This window comes from Limulus polyphemus, unplaced genomic scaffold, assembly GCF_000517525.1.
Source record: "Limulus polyphemus unplaced genomic scaffold, Limulus_polyphemus-2.1.2 Scaffold721, whole genome shotgun sequence".
Lineage (NCBI taxonomy): Eukaryota > Metazoa > Arthropoda > Merostomata > Xiphosura > Limulidae > Limulus > Limulus polyphemus.
Genome location: NW_013666331.1, coordinates 24,472 through 45,535, shown reverse-complemented (window position 1 = coordinate 45,535; position 21,064 = coordinate 24,472). Strand labels below are relative to the sequence as shown.

At 34.3% G+C, this 21,064-nt stretch overlaps 1 protein-coding gene across 3 annotated transcripts in view; it reads left to right on the top strand.

Annotated features, from left to right (window-relative positions):
• The first annotated feature begins 8,897 nt into the window (after nt 1-8,897).
• Nucleotides 8,898-21,064, top strand: part of LOC106460162 (store-operated calcium entry regulator STIMATE-like) — a 19,177-nt gene continuing 7,010 nt past the window's right edge. For all 3 annotated transcript variants that reach the window (XM_022386814.1, XM_022386813.1, XM_013919849.2), the window contains exons 1-3: nt 8,898-9,147; nt 11,768-11,816; nt 16,143-16,238. In XM_022386814.1, coding sequence (XP_022242522.1) covers nt 9,000-9,147; nt 11,768-11,816; nt 16,143-16,238 — 293 coding nt within the window. In that variant the 5' untranslated portion in view covers nt 8,898-8,999. The remainder of the gene's footprint in view (nt 9,148-11,767; nt 11,817-16,142; nt 16,239-21,064) is intronic.

Sequence of the window (21,064 nt, the reverse complement as noted above, 5' to 3'; positions counted from 1 at the left end):
AATTGTTAACTACGATACATTACAATGTTACTGGTGACAATTGTTAACTACGATACATTACAATGTTACTGGTGACAATTGTTAACTACGATACATTACAATGTTACTGGTGACAATTGTTAACTACGATACATTACAATGTTACTGGTGACATTTGTTAACTACGATACATTACAATGTTACTGGTGACATTTGTTAACTACGATACATTACTATGCTATTGGTGACATTTGTTAACTACGATACATTACTATGCTATTCGTGTTATTTTCAAAAGCGTTCGATTACGACCTTTTTATGAACTGAGAAATGTATATTTTACCATTTTTATCGATTTACTTTGACCTAAAATAAAGAAAATAATACATGTCCAACACATTTACTCCATCCAGTTAGAGGCACAATACATTATAATTGACGAAATACTTCATTTTCAGAGCTGCCTTCAATATTTCACAGTTTCTGATTTTTATATAGCTATAAATTTTAGCTGAAATTTCAAGACGTAAAAAAACAAAGACGGGCCGTAAAACAGTTTAGTACAAAAATATGTAGAATGTCATAAGTAGCAACAAATGATGTGAACGTTCACTTTAAGAATACTTGTTTAATGTGAACCTTTATAAATTGTGCTTTTGACATGTTGACGTCTGTCTCTGACGAACAATTTATCGTTACCATGACGACGATTACAGCATGTCAACATGTTTTGATCACTATGCAATTAAGTTTTTTTTTATATATTTGAGCAAGGAAATTCAGAACTAATACTTTCAAATCAAAAGAAAAAAAACTTTTTGGTGCTTTTTTTTTTACAAAAAATCAAATAACTGTCGAATAGCACACTAAGTTTAAATAAGCCTATATTTAAGCATTTTTTTAAGTAATTAACTATTTAGAAATTGCGTTTTAAAAAACTGTATTTAAATCCCTCGGTAGACTCAGACTATATCGAATTTTGAAGATACATATTTGTTTTGTTTATCTTAAACTCAATATTTAAGCATCACGTGCATAAAGAGTTCGGTTATTCATAAAATGTTATTCGTAATGCATCATCTACACAAGATCAGAAAACGACCTTTAAGTCCAATACAACGAACTTAGCGTGATAATTGTTTACTATAAACTAATGTCGCTAAGTTCAAAACAAGAGTCGTTCTTATTTGCGGTAATGAGAATTGTGTGACCACTTCTCTAATGTAATTGAATGTTTTGTTGTTGTCGTTTTTTATGTGCAAAGGTTGAATTATTCAAAATTTTGACACGCCATCTTGAGAAGTTCGGATTTTTCTGAGCCTTTGATAGTAGAGTCACTGGTTTCGAGCCTTGCATGATCTCAATTTTTTTCCAAAAAAAAATAAAGAAAAACTTGGTTAAATAAGCTATATCAAACCTAATTAACTAATATTTACCCTTATATTGTAGGCTTAACATGGTCCAAACTATTTTACTTCAAAACGTACCTTTATCGAAATATAATTATACAACAAAGACTGAGGTTTTACTACGGAATAAATCAATAATATATGGTCTAATTCTTCACTGATTACATTACTTATATCTGAGGAAGACGACTGTATTGCTCCCGATTGCTAAATTACAAAAATAAACGAAAAACACCGAATCGTACCTGAGGATCATAACTACAATTCACTTTTCAAAGATTCTTACATAACAGCATAATAAGTCAAAACATAATGTTATCTAGTGTTCGCAAATAACAACTAACACGTTAAGACAAACATTCCCTTATAAATGGTTAGCACATAAGATTTTAATGTGTTAAACACTACTTGTCTCTGTGTCCAAACTGATCTCTGATTCCTCTTTATGAATTGTTCTTTATTTTATTACTTAAAAATAAATTTATTTTGAATTAAATAAATAATAAGGTAACAAGGGGGCGCAATTCATGAGTCCTCGGATTACAGTACGGACACGCCCGCCTTGTTAGTATTGGTTGCTTTATTATTATTAAAAACAACAACAAGTAAGTAAACAAACATCTGGTCGAGGTAAGCCTAACGAAACTGGTTGTAACAGTTCAACAAACGTGATGCGGTAACGTGGGTTGTTACTGTTGTTTTTATCCATTTGCTAACAATAACCCAGCAACAATAAAACTAAATCGATTTCACACTCCTTTAACATTGGTGTACTCATCGCTGTTATGAGCGTAACAGAAATATTCGGAAGTGTTTCAGATACCACCTTTTTTGTCATCATTTCTTCAAGAAATATTACAAACGTGCAGAATTCTACACGAATATATCTAACTGAAAGGAATTATGTGTCCAGGTCCGTGCTGCCCTTGGAACTACTTTTTTTCCGTAGCCATTTGTGCTCAGTATTATGGGCATCATTACGTGTTATTGCCCAGCACCGTAATTTCCATTCATTTGTAACAAGCTTCTGGAAAGTACGTCAGAGTAAATATTAGGCTATAAGTCTTGGCGAACTTTCCACGGACCCTACATTATACGTGAACATCGACTTTCAAAACGACACTTACGAAAAATAATTGCACAAAAAGTCCAAGAGATCGTAATCAAATTACTTCATAGTTATGTCGGAGAAGAGGCTAGCAGGAACATCTGTTTTATTCTCCGTGGTTTGCAGAAACGCTACTGTGGTCTTGGATGTGTAAGTTGGTTCTTCAATCTGATACAACATACTTTGGCGGAGCGAAAGGAGTTTCTTCTCGTATAATTGGTGTCAATACTTTCTCCTGATAATGATTACGATTCTGCTTTACTTCACTGTCCAGTTTGTGATGCTTAAAGTTCAATTTATATCAGAAACTAATGCCTCTCTTTAGATTACTTGAATTATGTTGGAACTCCTTAATTACCACGTGGTTATCAGCAAAACGTCTATTTCCTGTAGCATTCATTGAAGTAGGCCTAGCATGGCCAGGTGGTTAGGGCGCTCGACTCGCAATCTGAGGGTCGAGGGTTCGAATCCCCGTCACACCAAACATGCTCGCCCTTTCAGCCGTGGGGGCTTTATAATTGTGACGGTCAATCCCACTATTCGTTGGTAAAAGAGTAGTCCAAGAGTTGGCGGTGGGTGGTGATGACTAGCTGTCTTCCCTCTAGTCTTACACTGCTAAATTAGGGATGGCTAGCGCAGATAGCCCTCGTGTAGCTTTGCGCGAAATCCATAACAAACAATCATTGAAGTACATCCAGGCCTCATCAAATATGCCAAGGTATTTTTATACCTTATATATATTGTGTTCTTGTTGTTTGTTGTTAAGCTCAAATCTCCACAACGAGCTAGAAGAAAAACTTTAATATAAGTTTAACATAACAGCAGATGTACAACGTTTCGACAAGGTTTTGTCATCATCAGGTCGAAACGTTGTACATTTGCTGTTATGTTAAACTTATGTTAAAGTTTTTTCTTCATTACCCATTCAAGCCGTCTCCAGCCATTATTAGTCTCAACGTGGGTTCCTCGTCATCGAATTAATAGACCTTTGATTCCTTACAAACACAACGACAACATTGGGTTTTAGATTATGTTATAAAATGATTCATTTATTTTACATAGAAAAAAAAACAAAACAGAAAAGGTTCCATACTGAGACTTTAGCAAAGGCATACAAAATGTAGAATCGAACTGCTGAGAACATATTATGCACACTCTTCGAGCAAAGAAGGATGCTCAGTGTGGACATACCAGTCATCCTATTACTCCTGCAGGCTAGTCACGTGACGAAAATGAAGAACGTGATACGACAACGAAACGAGGTTGGAGCGTATATGCAACAGTGATTAGCTGTTCCTATGCAGTCCTTGAGGACGTTACTGTTTTCTCGAGAATTGTGGTTTCTTACTGGCTGTCATTTTCTCCTTTACATTCCACTGATGCATTAGTACGTAAGTGGAGCGTCAACTTAATTGTTGTTATTGGTTCTCTGACATTGGTTCAAGCCTTAACGTATATATATTTATAATCGTAATTATGTCTAGCACGAAAACAAACACATTTATTGTCATTATTTACACCAAAAACTGCTCTTTCTTGTTTTACTGTACCATTTTTTTTTCAAGGAATAAATAATTTCAAAAAGCTAGTTTTGTTTCGAATCTCGCACGAGGGCTACCTGCGCTAGCCTTCACTTATTTAGCAGTGAAAAACTAGAGGAAAGGCAGCTAGTCATCACCAACCACCGCTAACTATTGGGCTACTATTTTTACCAACGAATAGTGGGATTGACCGTCATTTTATAACGCCCCGACGACTGAAAAGGCGAGCATGTTTGGTGTGACGGGGATTCGAACCCACGACCCACAGATTGCGAGTCGAGCACCCTAACCACCTGGCCATGCCGAGCTTGAGGACTTACAACGCTAAAAATAGGGACTTGATACAAGCATTGCTTTGTGAGATTAGAATAATCGAACACGTCAGAAATATGCTACTTTGAAGACAAAAAATATGAAAATTCAAAATTCTAGTGAGTGTAAGCACATAGTTTAATCGCTAGAGGGCATGGATGTACTATTACAGGATTTTTACATTTAAAGGCTTACTCGGACCCGGGCAACATTTCTAGTGGCTTAGTTTTAATACCAGAATAAAAAAGTGAATAGTGTTTGGGTGGTTGTTATTTAGTTTAATAAAAACATACATAAGGAAGGTTACTTTTACTTTATAAGGTGGTTGTTATTTAGGTTAATAAAACATACATAAGGAAGGTTACTTTTACTTTATAAGGTTGTTGTTATTTAGTTTAATAAAAATATACATAAGGAAGGTTACTTTTACTTTATAAGGTGGTTGTTATTTACTTTTAATAAAAACATACATAAGGAAGGTCACTTTTACTTTATAAGGTGGTTGTTATTTACTTTTAATAAAAACATACATAAGGAAGGTACTTTTACTTTATAAGGTTGTTGTTATTTACTTTTAAAATAAAAATATACATAAGGAAGGTCACTTTTACTTTATAAGGTGGTTGTTATTTACTTTTAATAACGGTATGTCTGCGGACTTACAACGCTAGAAACCGGGTTTCGATACCCATGGTTGGCAGAGCACAGATAGCCCATTGTGCAGCTTTGTGCTTAACTTCAAACAAACAAACTTTTAATAAAAACATACATAAGGAGGGTTACTTTTACTTTATAACATGATAGCATTTTGCGGGGCTTATGCAAACTGCGTGCCACTGGGGACACGTTTACCTCCCTTATATAATAACTCACAATCTTTGGACAGTACATTGCCGCCATGGATAATTGTATGCCTGAAGAATAAGGCTACAGATCTTTCCGAGAAAGGATATGCGTAAAACAAAGCAAGAAAAAGACGAAAAGTTCGGGAAACACAAACTTAAAAGACAAAATTATTTATATTATAGTGTTTGTTTGTTTGTAATTAAGCACGAAGCTACACAATGGGTTATCTGTGCTCTGCCCACCACGGGTATAAAAACCCGTATTCTAGCGTTGTAAGTCCGCAGACATACCGCTGTGCCACTGGGGGCAATATAACATATAGTGAACAGCATTGACAAAGGGAGATAACCACATACACATTACTACTGCCGCTACTGTTGTCAAAATTTACAAATTGATCATCCGGGAAATCCAAACCACTCACTCTGAAAGTGGTTGCTAAGAAGTTTCACATGTCCTAGTTAAGTAAAGAAGTAATAACCACAAATACACGCGTTGTTTCCCAGACACGCTGGTGAGAGAAGGACAAGCTGTAGGAAAATATACCAGAGGTCCTCCAGTGTCTCAGCGGTAAGCTTGACGTTTTATAACGCTGAAAACTGAGTTTCGATACCCGTGGTGAGCACAGCACAGAATTACCCATTCAAGCCGTCTCCAGCCATCATTAGTAGTTTATTTGATAACGTTTTAACTACTATGATGTTTTGAGTAAAAACAGTTTTCTATGGTTAAATTTTTAATGAATATGTAGACATATTATGTAGATTCTTGTAATTAAAGTTAATGTGTTAATTTATTTCTTCTTTTTTAATGTTTATCTTATTTCAGAGAATCCTGCTGTCCTAAACTGAAAAGTATTCAAATTCAAGATATAATTTCTTCCGTAAAACTATAGTTTTTTGGATATCACCTATTAATCATCAAAATTATGCAACTTAACTACCGTTAAAGTATCAGACTGAAAAATTAAAATGGCTTTTATGTTTTCATAAATACTGCCGTAAACTTTCCAAGCTTAAATATCCAGCACATTGTCATTATTTTGAGTGAACATCAGATTTAATCAGTAGATTAAATTTTCTGTGGAAAGAAAACTTTTGTACGAACTGTGATGAGAGTAAATTCTGAGTTAGTCTTCATTCTTGTCAGAGTCTTATATAGTGCTTCGTAAAAATAGTATATTTTATGTTATATTCTAATAGCACATATTTGCCCCTGGTGACTCAGCGATAAATCTTAGGGATTATAACGATAAAAGCTGAGTTTTTTCTACACCCGCAGTGGCCACAGCACAGATAACACATTGTGATATATATATATATACACACACACACGTTTATTCTTGTTTCGTTTTTTCCAAAGGCCTTAGCAACTATTACTTTCCAAACTATCCAACACAGTTTCAATATAAGTGATGACCATAGGACAATGGATGATAGCTGCTTGATTATCACAGTTTAGGATGGCTGAAGTTGGTAAAAATGATATCTGGAACATCAACAGTTTGAAAAACTGGAGAAAACTGAGCTGAAAGGCTGTTACGATTCTTGCTTTTCAAGCTATCATGTGGCATTTCATTATGCGACATATTCACCGCAATTAGTGATTGTCATTTGATTTCCTTCACAAGCCTAGACAGTCATGTAATTGAAAAATCAATGGCTGCAAGGAAATAGTGTTCCTTGCTTTCTAATGTATTGAGGGATTTTCTGAAGCAAAATTTCATATGATATTTTGAGGTAACCACTCTCCTGATCTAACTGAGTGTCAAGAACTCTGCTGAGCATGCCACCTGGTCTTTTATGTTCTTCCTCATGCATTTGTATGTTTCTACTTGCAGTGAGAAGTTGTATTTCTTTTAAGTGTATATTAATTTGGGCTGGTGATAATTTTAATTGAAAAAGTCTTAGTTCTGCTGAATTCTGCCAATGCTTATTTATTTTTTGAGACCCGAGTTAAGTTTAATGGTTTCTACATAGCAGCACGTTACTGTATCGTGGCTATTGAGATGTAACATGTTCGAGGTAAGCCAAGATTGTTACTGCAGTACTTAGCATGCAAGCCAGAGGCAGTCTATTTTAAGCTACTAGTCTATGTAATGATGTGTAATTGTAATATATATGTAAGGAAATATATGTCTGTAAATAAATATATGTGTATGGTCTTGCATGCATGTATGAGTTTACATAAAGTAATTCATGAATATTGTGTTGAATAGATGGATCACTTATGCAAAGAACACAATAGCTTAACGACATATGAATGGAAAGGATTTCATTTGGATGTTAACACCTTGTGAAATGAGGTTGACTGTGATTTCTAACTAGGTAAAAGGAATAATAGTAACAAAGAGATTGCCTCCCAGTGGCACAGCGGTATGTCTGCGGACTTACAATGCAAGAAATCGGGTTTCGATACCCGTGGTGGGCAGAGCACAGATAGCCCTTTGTATAGCTTTGTGCTTAACTTCCAACAAACAAACAAAATAAACAAAGAGACTCACATCACGTCTGAGATAAAACAATTTTATCTGGTCTTTTTCTGTAAGAGTAGTACAAGTAGTACAAAATATTTTGATTGGATCGAATTGAAATATTCATGAGTGTGTCAAATTATCATCAGTGAAATGTTTTAATCGTGCAGTTTTCTGAATAATTTTCTTAACATTGTTTCAGTACAATGCAAAATTAAAATGCAAGAAAATGCAGGCTATGAGTGTCCTGTCAAAGGTTTTATGTAACATCCATCTGAAGAAATTTCGTAAATCAAACTTAACTTATACTAAACTTGTGGCTGGAAAAACATTTTGAAGGAGAGATGATGTAAGCATAAGTGGATTCTAATAGTCAAAAGTAGTTTCAATGGGCTATCTGTGCTCTGCCCACCACGGGTATCGAAATCCGGTTTCTAGCGTTATAAGTCGGGAGACCGACCGCTGTGCCACTGGGGGGTCGGATTTGTTTGGTTTGAATTTCGCGCAAAGCTACACGCGGGCTATCTGCGCTATCCGTCCTTAATTTAGCAATGAAATAAGACTAGAGGGAAGTCATCACCACCCACTGCCAACTCTTGGGCTACTATTTTGCCAACGAATAGTTGGATTGACTGTCTCATTATAACGCCCCCGCAGCTGAAAGGGCAAGAATGTTTGGTGAGACGGAAATTCGAACCTGCTACCCTCAGATTGCGAGTCGAGCGCCCTAACCACCTGGCTAGGCCAAGGGGGCAGAAGAAAATGATGTACATCATGATTTATACTGAAGAGAAAATTTCGCCAATTAAAATATTATAACATCAAAGCATGAACTAATAAGTTTATTTGTAAACGTTTCCAATTTGTTTTCATTTTACTGACTAACGCTGCGTTTAGTATTATCGTTATTTTGTAAATTTATAAGGCAGAACAATGTTTTTAAAAAATTTTCATCGAATCTTGACATATATATTTGGATTAGTAAAAAAAGTAAATAATATCATTTCAGAGAAAATGACGCTTAGGGATACATAAAAAGTTTATAATGTCATTTATGTATAATTGATTATTTATAAACATTGCGTATAGCGATTCAAAAAATGTAGAGTGCGCTTTTTTTACTATTAGGCCTTTGTAAATCTTGAGAGTTGACGTTTTATTTGTTTATTTCTATTCAAGTAGGATTAAAAATAAAAGTTAAAATATATATATATATATTATAAGTATAATAAAAAATGAGTTCTATTTTTTTGTTAGGAAGTTCAAAATTTCAAAAGTTGCTGTACTTTTTCGGCTGAATTTGGAGCGTCCAGAGATTAAGAACGCCAACAATGTCTCGGCAAGACTGTCACCAGTCAAGTGTACGAATGGTTGGTTTTGACCCATCAAAAATCCATTGTACACATGGAGCTTTGACCGATTCGTTTGGTTGGTTTGTTCAAGGAGTGTTAGCTGGCTTAGCTTTCACTTGTCTCATACGTAAGTTAAATATCTTAAGTAGTACTAGTAGTATTATGTGCTTGATATTACGTCACAACAAAACAGTTAATTTTAGTGGCCCAATACGGATATCTATTTAGTATTCTAATTTCTAGAACTGTAGAACACTACTCACTACTACTACAAGAACAGTAGAAGTTGAACTTAGTATAATTTATAAGTACTCATCAGACTATTACAGTATACTCTTACTCTTAGTTCAAATGATATTTATAAATTATACCAATATCATTCGGTTATGAGAGAAGTTTACACTCTTGTGACAGTAATGTGAGTCGTATCATAGGGCATATAAGTTATAATTACAGAGTCGGTAGCCTCAATATGTAAGTATGGCCAAGGCACTCAATTGGCATGATACAAATGTGCATGCTATAAAATCAACAATGACAGAAAGTTTTACTTTAAAGGATGGATGCCACTCTCTTTCATTTGCTTCTTTACCCAACAAGGCAAGAAACCTTCGCTAATATATCAAACTAGAAAGTATCCAACCCACAAGTTGTTAATTTTTTTCTTGTTTCAGTTGAGCTAATTCTACAACTACTTTATTACTAATATCAGTTTAAACCTAAACCCACTCTGTGTTCCTGGACAATGCACGATGTCATTGCTTATTCATAATAACTAGTAGTAATTTAAAAAACAACAACATAATTCTAGTGAAAATTTTGCCTTTAAAAAAGCTTAAGTGTACAGGATGGAACAGGAATTACTAACCAGTAATACTAATAAATGAACATTAGATGACTATAACATGTAGAATACTCAATGCTTTGTACACTGTACAATTGGTGTCTTTAGGGAACCAACCTCTTTATCATATATGAAGTGAAGGAATAAAAAAAATCAATACACATAATATTAAGTTTTATTAGAAACATTCATCGAATACACTAACTTTCAGTCAGGGGGGAAAATGTCACAAAACAAGTAATAAAAAACATTTTGTAAATGTAAAACCAAGCTGAGTCAAAACTATTACAGACTTGCCACTAGATTGATCAAATTGACCAACCTCTTAACCATTTGGTACACGTGCATTTTACAGTGCAACATTAAATTGTAATATATTAAAAGTCACGTAGGGATGATCTACGTATAGCTAATCATCCCTGTATTCTTGTTTTCTTTCTTGTTGGCACTGCCATCCCTGCATACTTTTACATTTACAAAATGTTTTTTATTACTTGTATAGTTTAAAAGTTAGAATAACTTAGCTTATATAGCCATACTAGCATGACATTTAGAGTTACTTAGTATTGTATTTATGTGATCTTACATCATAGATATTACACATATTCATATTAATACTAAACATGCTATGCTGAGGTATTCTATACCTTAAAGTCTGTTTTGAAAACAAATGTTATGTATCTTTTTTTGTAATATGAATGTTGTATATCATTAAATTAATAAAATTGTGATTTAGTACAAAGTTTGGTCACATGCTTTCATTCTGTTGTTATTACTCACAAGACTGTGTGAAGTGCATTAATATTAATAACTTCTCATTTATGCTTCTTCAAACTCTGCTTTCTGATTCTTGCAATAGATCATTGTTAAATTTACTTAAGTTTTCTTTCGCTTTTCAGTAGGTGTTCTGTTGTCAATCTTCTTTTTAAAATAGTCTTTTGCACCTTAACTTTTAGCTTGAATTTTGTATGGAAAACCAAAAAAATGATGGTTGCAAAATTGTGTAAAAATTACTCCCAGAGTCTTTTACACTTATATTGATTATCTATATCATTATAGTGTTCATTTCTATTCCCTGTTTTATAAAGTTGAGAATACTCCTCAGTTGGATTATACAAAAAAAAAACTGACTTAGATTTGGGAGACAATCCCCACCTATTATTTTCTATTAGTATTAAATGAGCCTAGAGAATATTTATAAGTTTTGGAAAATGGCTTCTGAATTTCACTGTCCATTATTGTATCATGTTTTTAATGAACTGAAGTAAAAACAAAAATCCAAAAAATTGCCCATAAATTTTCTATTGAAAATGTGCAGTTTTCTTACAGATTAACCTAGAAATTTGTGTAAACACTAATTATTTTATAAATTTATATCATTTTTTTCATTTAAAAAAATATCCTGACAGATTTTCCAGTTTTATTAGAAGTATTTCCATGACTTATTGAACAGTAAGATTTCACTTTTAACTCAGTTAATATACTTATATCTTATGGTCTAAAAAAACAAGTGGGAAATCACTAAGAGTAGTTTTGCTGACTTTGCGATAATGTATATCATGCTATTTCCCCTTTTTTTCCAAATTACATGTATAATAACAATATTAAATTCATTACATGGGAAATGTTTGAATGAAACATAATGTGAAATTCGTAATAACTGTATTACAACAACAACTTGTAACCAAATATGTTATTTCAGCATAGTGGTGTAATAGTGAAGTAAACATTATCTAGTTAAGAGTGTGATTATTAAAGTGTGTAATATTTTTATCATAAACCTTTCTTAGTTGACACATATAAAAATATTCCAGACTTTACTGAAAATAGGAACAGGCATCATTAGCTTCACTGTATGTATGTATATATATATGTGTGTGTATTTATATATTTTTCTTTCCAGTGAAAAGGTTTTGTGAACCTACGGTACACAGAAGGCCTTGGATTATCTGGTAAGCCTACTTCTCTATGCATCTCTCGGTGGGTCAGTGGTTAATTTATGAAATTACATTCCACAATTTCAGGATTCAATTTCCCACAGTGGACACAGCAGGTTGGCCATTGTGGCTTTGCTCTAAAACAAACTTCTCTATGCTAATCTTTTTTCTTCATTTTTCATTTTTGTTTGTATAATGATTTGTAATTTTATGTCAAACTACACTGATGTATTATTTATGAATAATTTTCAGAAAATTTAATTTATGTTTAAGCTTTATCATCATTGTTTTGATTTATGTGTTTTATCTATTTATATTATTTCTGAATTTTAAGTCTTCAACACATTCCTAATGAAAGCCAACCTAAACTTTCCCATTGTTGTCATGATGATTGCTCTAAATTCCCATGATATCATTAAGTATCACTAACTTTCACATCTTTACACTTCCTACACATTGTTAATTCACCCTGAAGAAGTAATGTATACCTTTCAAGAGCACTCAAATTATCAGGTTTCTTATTTAGTGATTTATTTGATTTTTGATCTTTCATGCTTTCTTTGTAACAAGAAAATTTAAGTTAATTTTTATGAAATTTCAAAGAAAGTAATGAACACTTCGATATGTGTAGTTTATGTACTCTAAAAGGAAGGTGCTTCTCTGAGCAACCTGGATGCTAATTTAGCTAGGAAACTAATAGGGAAGAAAATAGGTTCAAGGATTAGTATACCTGTGAGCATATCACCATTGTAGTTTTTACTACATGCAAAGAGAGTCAACATCACAAGGTTTACAAAGTCAGGTTATAATTCCCAAACACCTAGAGATAAATAAGAAAACTAAGTAGCCATTCAGGGTATTTTTTATTTATGGGAAACTTGAATAAATGATATGAGGAGAGAATAATTATAAAAATGTAGAATATCATAATGGATCTATTTTAGAAAAAAATGAGGATTTGGTCTCTTTCTTTTCAAAAATCAGTATTCAAAGATTAAACGTCATAATTTTGGTATAAATGTCAATCTATGCTCCATAGCAAATTCACATTTGTTGTTTTCTTGAAGACAAGATTTCTTACAATGGGAAGGGGGATATCAAACTACAGATTTTGCTGTATAGTTTATTTTTTAGGTATAAGCACAGATATTATTTTAATTTCTTTTTCAAGAGTAACTTTTTGAGATACAGAATTCTAAAAAAGTAAAACTGAAAACAGGAATTTTTATTTGCACCTGTGAAAGAAAAGGAGGACAAGTGGATTTGCATACCAGTTAATAAAGTAATAATGGCCTTAGGGGCTTGAAATTTGCATTTCCTGGCTAACTGGTGTAAATGCACTTGATTGTAATGTTTAGTCATTGGCCATTCAAGAAGCACTGGCATTTTTGGGCTAGTAGATATTTCAGATAAGATTTTGAATATTCAAACCAGTTGTGAATAGTGGTTAAAAGTATTGAAAGAAAAAGCTAGCTGCAAGCACAACTTTATTGTGGAAAACTACACTATGATAACTGATTGATAAGCCTTTTTTGTGTAGCTTCTTGTGAATATTTCAGTGAGAATTCACAAAGTTTAAAATAGCAAGTTCAATTAAAAGTATGAAAGAATAAATGCAATGCTTCATGTAAATTCACCAGTGAAGTGCCTCAGAAGTCAGGCCTTTGCCTTTTCTTGTTTAAATTAATTTATATTGATGTGGGCATAAATAGTAAGTAAGTAAAGTCTGCTGATGACATTAAACTTTTCGATACTTGGGGATCAATTGGTACATTTAACAGATATTTAGCAAATGAATTTTAATTATAGTAAGTGGTAGGTAATGCATTCAGTTATCATAATTTGGATCACACGTTTAATCTAAATGTGTGAGTGAGAGAAAGGATCTTTGCATAGTATTGGATAGGGCACTCAAGTCATTGAAGCAGTGCTCTGTTACTAGTATTAATGCTAAAATAATTTTAGGGTGTATTTATAGACATGTTGACTATAGTCAAAAGAGGTAATTATCTCTATACAAATCACTAATTATGCCTTGCTTGGAAGCTGTACACAGTATTCCAAGTGAGTATTTTAAGAAGTATTCACTTAATGGAAAGGATTCAGAGGAGAGCCACTAGGATGATTCTGTAGATGGAAGCATTATCTTAAGGGATAAATTAAGATCTCTTAACATATTTCCTTTTGAGATAAGAAGGGTAAGAGGTGATTTTGTTGAAGTTTATGAGATCATCTAGAGAATTGATATTATTAAAGCCTCTGCTTTTTTTGTGCTATATTCCATAATCAATAAGGCAAGAGGATACAAGCTTAAGATTTAGAAAAGACAGTTTTATGTTTCTAACAGGGTGACTGACTTATGGAATGAGTTGTCATCAACAGTAATGGAGGCAAGCATAAAGGAATTTAAGAAGGGAATCAATAACTTCCCGAAAAATAAAGGGTGGATTTAAATTTATCTAAAGGGTAGGTATGCAAAGACAGCACTGAAGGATCAAGTGGTCCATCATTATCTGTATTGTATGTCAGCTGGCTAGTTATATCTATTAAGAGCATTCAACTTATGATTTATTATTATTATTATATATATTTTTTTTTGGCTATCATGGCTGGCACTTTTGTAAGCAACTTTTAAAGTTAGTTTCAAGTCCTCTCCTAAGTCATTCTGTGAAGCATATCTTATGTTTGTATATCTTGCTGGACTTCTGTGTTTTATTTTTTGGTTTTGCATATATATATAATTGCTTTTCTTTACATCGACAATACTCATTCATAAAATATGAAACATATTTGCTCATAATACCAGTTTTCATTTCTGACATAAAAATTCATGATAAAGCATCTGTTTTCCAGCTTTACACAGGTACAAATCTTTATTTCAGTAAGAAATTGTTGAATTTAGAGTTGTTGTTGAAGATGGTTAAAGGTCATTGCTAGACAATCAAGACATTTTTTCTTACTTCTATCTAGCTTTAAAACTTCTAAGAAAAAAACAAGTGTTAGAATCACTTTTTTTATCTGAAAGTTTATGAAATATATCTAGACTAGTTACAACATGTAAAACATTTTTAGTGGTTTTCATGCCCTTCACTTGAGTTTTCCTTATTCTATCATTTTCACACACACCATTTAAGCTACACTTTCTTTCAGGCGTTGTGTTATATATCAATAAATTCTTGTCTATTTGAAAAAAATTTAGAAGCCATACAAACAAGTTCACGTAGACATAATTTTATTTAATAAAACTATACATACATAACTTTATTTAATGAAACTACACATAAAGTAAGCAATAGAGTAAAGTAATGATATTTATAATAGTGTACAAAGTATGAAACAGTCATGAGTGTTCAGTTTATGACACGGTTTTACTAAGTGAAACAAAGAAACTCAAAAATGAAGAATAAAACCTGTAGTAAAGAAAAAATATCTGAAAGGTTTTTATAGCAGTCTATGAAATGAACCAAATCTAAATTATTGCAAATTAAAGTAAATGTAAAGTTGTAATGAAGGCAAACTTAAATGAATATGCAGAAACATCTGAATGCATGTTCACAAATTGATAAGCATATGGTTTTGAACGAACTGCGCATGCATATTTTAGACCTAAATAAGTCGAGAAAAACCACAGAAATTGTATTTAGTGTAATGTTCATTTTTTTTAGGAAATTAAAGGTAGATTCAATGTTATTTGTGTGAAATGGCTTGCAAATAAAAAAACTAAAGTTGAAATCAAAGCCAGTCATCATGTGTTAACAATAACATTATGCCATCATGTACCATACTCATTGCATTGAAAAGTTTGACTATATAAAAAACAGGTAAGGTGATTCTGAATTGAAAAGCCAATAAGCAATCTGGACTCCTTGCACAAAGGCCCTTCTAACAACATGAGATTTCTAGCATTTAATCGAGAAACTTATGAGAAAAGTTCTGGACAGACAAACTCAAGTGTATTATCTATATAGATTTATTCTCAAATTTGGAGCTGAAGTGGCAAAAATAGATTATTTATGATTTAATCTTTCTACATTATTTATCCATTACATTTCTCTAAAGCATTGAGATTAAAAGCATATTATTAGTCACATGATTTTACAAAATAGAAATTTTAAATTGAGTTATGATCTTCCACATAAAGATTTTCAGAAATCCTGAGCTCAATTTCAAAACATTATGGGTTACTTGACATTCATCTTCCTGAGTTTAACAGCATATAACAAAATCCCTATAAAAAGAACTTCATGAAAGTTAACTGAGGGTTCATGGAATAGGTGTGTGGCATTCTATACTATTAGTACAACTGGAATGTAAGTTTTGATAATGATTTTTATTTTGTAGGTTTTATGACACATCAAAGCAAGGTCTTGGAGCTCTAGTCATTCATTTTGCAAATGTGTTTCTGGCTGAATTCTTCCATGGAGATCCATGTACTTGGTATGTTTAACCCTTTCATATGTAGTTTTAACATGGCTTATTTATTCCTTTTATATTCAGTAACATTTATTGTTTTGCAACTTATAAATCAAGATGTATATAATTCCAAAACAATAAATGAATAGGAAATTTAACAGTTTAAACTTTAATATCTGATCTTAATGATATTTGTAAATAAAAAGTCATTGTATTTTTTTACCTTGTATTTGTACTGAAATATACTTCTTGAGAACTTAAACATGAAGATGAAATAATTTATTATACAATTAGAATATTTTGTATAAGAACAAAAATAACTAAGAAATAATAAATTTCAAAACATACATACCTTCACTCACACTTATAACTATTACTTGACTGCCATGGTTTCATTTTTGCCCATCTAAGCATTGGTCTGATTTTTTCTCGCTTGCTCCAGTCTTTTATACCCCACTCAGTTGCCCTTGGCAATATATGTCTCGTGATACTCTCCACCTACGTCAATGTGCCCTCTATCCTGGTACTGCATATAAGCACCTCATTCAGATAATGTAATTACATCTTCTCTTCAAAACATCACTAATGGGTTTCCCAGTGCTACGATCGCTCGTAGATACTTTTAATGTTATTGTGTTATCTAATTGATTTTGTAACAATAATAATCATTTGAAAAAAAAATTTTTTCTCTTCTGATTGGCAAGCTGATTATAGTATGAATTCCCAGCACGGAGGTCAGTTATTCATAGTGAGATGGAGACATATACTCTGACCTGTGGTGGTCCCATGGGGGACTTTGAGGGTGATCCTCGACATTTTGGAAAGACTTTGAATTCCCTTTTTCCTGTGCCTTCTGTTAATCTGTTGGTTTTTTAGCCCCCCCTTTGGGCAGTGGTAAGTTTAAGGACTCGCAGTGCCAGGGTTCAATTCCCTAGGGTGGATGCAGCAGGTGGCCTGCAGTTGCTTTGCTCTTACAAAACAACTTACTTTACTTCACAAGATGTTGTTCCAATTAATGGTAATCACCACGATCTTTAAATGACCTATGAAAAACGAAAAGGAGACCACTTTGGGATTAACTGCCTTTGATTTGTTTTTCTTCTGTTGGTTCTTCGAGTGTGTGATGTTTTTGGCTTTTGATGGCTGAAAGGTCTGGGAGCAATTTTTTTTTTTTTTTTCATACATGGAAATTGTTGTTCATGATGGAAGGCTTACTTTTTTGTTACATGAAGGGACAGTTAGGCTTTATCTAACACATTGTTGGAACTTCGTGATTTTGCCTTCCACCATCAGGTGGAGGCATTTTTCCAACTCTCAAATAATTTCTGCTCCTCAAGTTTTAAGGCAGAGTTTGTAGTTCACCTATATAAGTCTTTGTCCCCAGATGGGACAGAGTAAGTCTACAGACTTACAATTTTATTCAGCATTTTATTTCATTTCTCTTTCTTAGAAGACTCTCAGGATCACCAGTTTCATTGAGGACAAGCTGGATCCATTGTTAGCATGTATGATGATTCAATTTTCAGCTTCTACATTCCTTCTGGTTGTTGTTAGAGTTTCTTTTTTCATAGGCTCCTACAGATGGGGTCATAGTTCCACCCCTATTCATGAGTACCTATCCCTGACATCAGCTTCTTGGTACATTGGAACTCAGAATAGATTCTGTCTATTCAAAGTTTTCACTGCTTAGTCAGATTGCCAGCAACATCGGTGACTATTGTATACCTTCAGGTGCTGTGGGGCTCACTTCCAAGATTTTTGTATGTGTGGTACTCTTGCCCATCGGTCCAGAAGCTCTGCAAATCCTTGAATCGCAATTGGTCATTCAGTTCACATCTTCTCCACTATTATCCACCCAACCTGTAGGGTTTCAGTCTCCTGCAGTTCATTGGGATTCAAAACTTAGCTCTAGGGTTATCTGAGTCTGGTTGGCCTGAGGGTAGAGAGAGAGTCAGGTTAATTCTTCAAAGTTTTAATTACTGTTAGTTGTTAAGCCTATGAAAACATAAGATTGGGGTTGAGATTATCGGTGGTTCACAAGTTAATCATTCCTCAATCTGTGTTGATTTTTTTTAACTGGGATTATAGATGTCCAACTTGGTTGTAGTTGGCTCTTATCTGCACAAGGGCCAGGTACTGCAGTTCTGGGTTTTTCATTTGGCTTCGCATAGGATTAACATTGGTTCTGTTGTATTGTATAAGTTTTCTTGTTTCATTCATTCCATCATACTGTGCACACACCATTCCATGGATGACTGGTTACTGCTGGTAACATCTCATCAATTGTTAGACCATAGACCATCACATCCTGATTCTGCTTTCAGATAAAACTGAGGCCGGCTTCCTTTCAGGATTGTGACATCTATTCTTGCTCCAATTTGACATGTGATCAGTCTGGGTATTTTTATTTTTCATCTCATCTCTCAGTCTTGCTCAGCTGTCTTCCATCTTGCTCAATACTGCAGAATAGGATGCTACACACTTACTCACCTCTCCTTCTCCCACTGTACAGATGGTTCTGCTGGAATGTGGACATCACTTGAATCCTTCGTGCCTTTGGGATGAGAACACAAGCAATCCTTTTATTGGTTTTTAAGTGACCAGGAATTGTACACTTCTATTTCTGGGTTTCCCAAGTTTCCTTAGTCTGGATCATTCTTTGATCTCAATGGGAAGTTAAGTTGGGATGCTACTACAATTTGGGTTCCTTTACTGCCACCTTGTCCAGAGCTCCATTCTCTTTACGAGTGCCTTGCTTCAGGGATGGGGTACATATACTACCAGTCAGGAATTCCAGAATCTATGCAAGGATGATGAGGATTCCCTACACAATGTTTTCATCCTTCTTGCTCTTCAATGGGCATGGTCTCATGGTCTGGGCTCCTTAAGGGGTAACTCCTCAGGCTTTACTCTGACTTTTCCATGGTGGTGTCTTATGTTTCTCATCAAGGAGGCATGTGGTCTAGGGCTTCTTATTTTTGAATCTTGGACCTCCTGATTCCTCACATTGTTTTAGATAGTTAGTCCCAAATGACCATTCCAGTTACCAAGCAGGTAGATTCAGGATACATGTTCTTTATCTATAATTATTTGTGCCCTGAATCTTATATGTCATGTATCCCCTTTACCTGCAGGTCTATTTTTTGTAGCTGCTGACCTATGGACATTACCGGTCAGAATGAGTTGTGCTATTTCTCCACAGACCACTTTCTCACTCTCTCTACATCCTCAGTTTAGTTCTTCTTGCCCAACACACTGTCAGACAGGAAAGGGGTTTCAGTCCTTTTCTGCAATTCATCTGCTCACTCTTTCTTTCTGTGTCCAATCAGATTTTGATATTGGTCATGTTTAGTGAGGGTCTTGAAGGTTTTGTTGTCCACATTTATACCTTTAGGGATGCTAGACAACACTTTATTCTGAGCTCTCTTTGAAGGCTAGTTATCTTCTCTGTTTCACATTTAATCAGATGTCCTTAGCAGTCCGGTCGAATTGCCTGCTGGAGGTCACTCTGCGGACTGGTATGTGGACCTTCCCCAGTACCTTCATCTCACATTATTTGCCTAATGTGACAGTATCTTTAGCTGAGGGTTTTTGCCTACCCCCTGTAGCTATCTTAACTATTTCTGCTAGATTATTCCAGCGAGGTATTTTTCTTTCTATCATTCACCGTCCCTTACTTTATTTTCATAGGATCCCACTCTATGGCAAGTGTTGCCCAGACAGGTGTGCTTTTATCAAACCAATTCCTCGCTAGCAACCCCTATTTCACTATAATTACTACTGGTTGCAACAGGCTCTGTATATATGAGGTGTTCCATAACACCACTTAAGAGCCTACTAGGTAATATTACCTTATGATATTGGACTGCCACTCATGAACTATCATGAGTAAAGCTAAAGGAGATCCTGCCCATCCCTACCAATTGTTGGATTGAATAAATCAGGGTCAATTTGCTTTTAAAAATTTAGGGAACTTGGTTTGCCTATTGCACTGTTTCCAGAGCTCTGTTCCTCAGGACTCTCCATTGAGCATTACCCCCCAGATTTTACTAGTGGAGCTAGGTAGTCCTTGCCACACCTGGTTTCCAGACACTGTGTTGGTGGACAGAAGCTTTTCTTTCAGAGTGTTAGAGTGAATTCCTCTGCTCTTGGACAAGAAGGCGAAGTTGGGGTTGGCCTATACTGATGATCGCTCATGTACAATCCCACCCTTGATACAGGACCTAAATTCTGGATGAAGAGCATACCTGTTCTGGATGTAGTGTAATTCCCCCACTCACGAGACGTATATTGCCAAGGGCAATTTAGAGGGGTATAAAAGACTGGATCAAGCGAGAAAAAGTCACATCAATGCTTTAATGAATAAAGTCTTCCGGATATATCCGGAAATCCAGATATTTCTAAAAAATCCTGAAAACCTCTGGTTTTCTTCCGGAGAAACACATTTTTTAAAATTATTTATCGGATTTTTGTGTTCTATGCCATAGATAAGCGTTTATGCAATCGCGCGGTTTGTTTACATTCGGCGACAGGGCGCCGCCATTTTGTAGTCTTGCAATGCTTGCTGCCGTGTACGAGACCTTGTATGCTTATAATGCAAACTTCGTGTTATGTGAACGAGATTTTATCTCAAACGTGCTTTAGAAAACGTGGTCATTCTTTTGTGTACCTTTCTATTGAGCGAGACAATTGAAGAGCCTTAACTATTCAAAGGTGTTTACCGAAGAGATAGTAGATCAAATGAAATGTACAAACAAGTAGATAGGTCGGCGGATATCAGTAGCATAGAAGAAAAGGTAAATAACAAGTTTAAATGGTCGTGGCTGGAGGAAAAGGATGTAAATGATGAC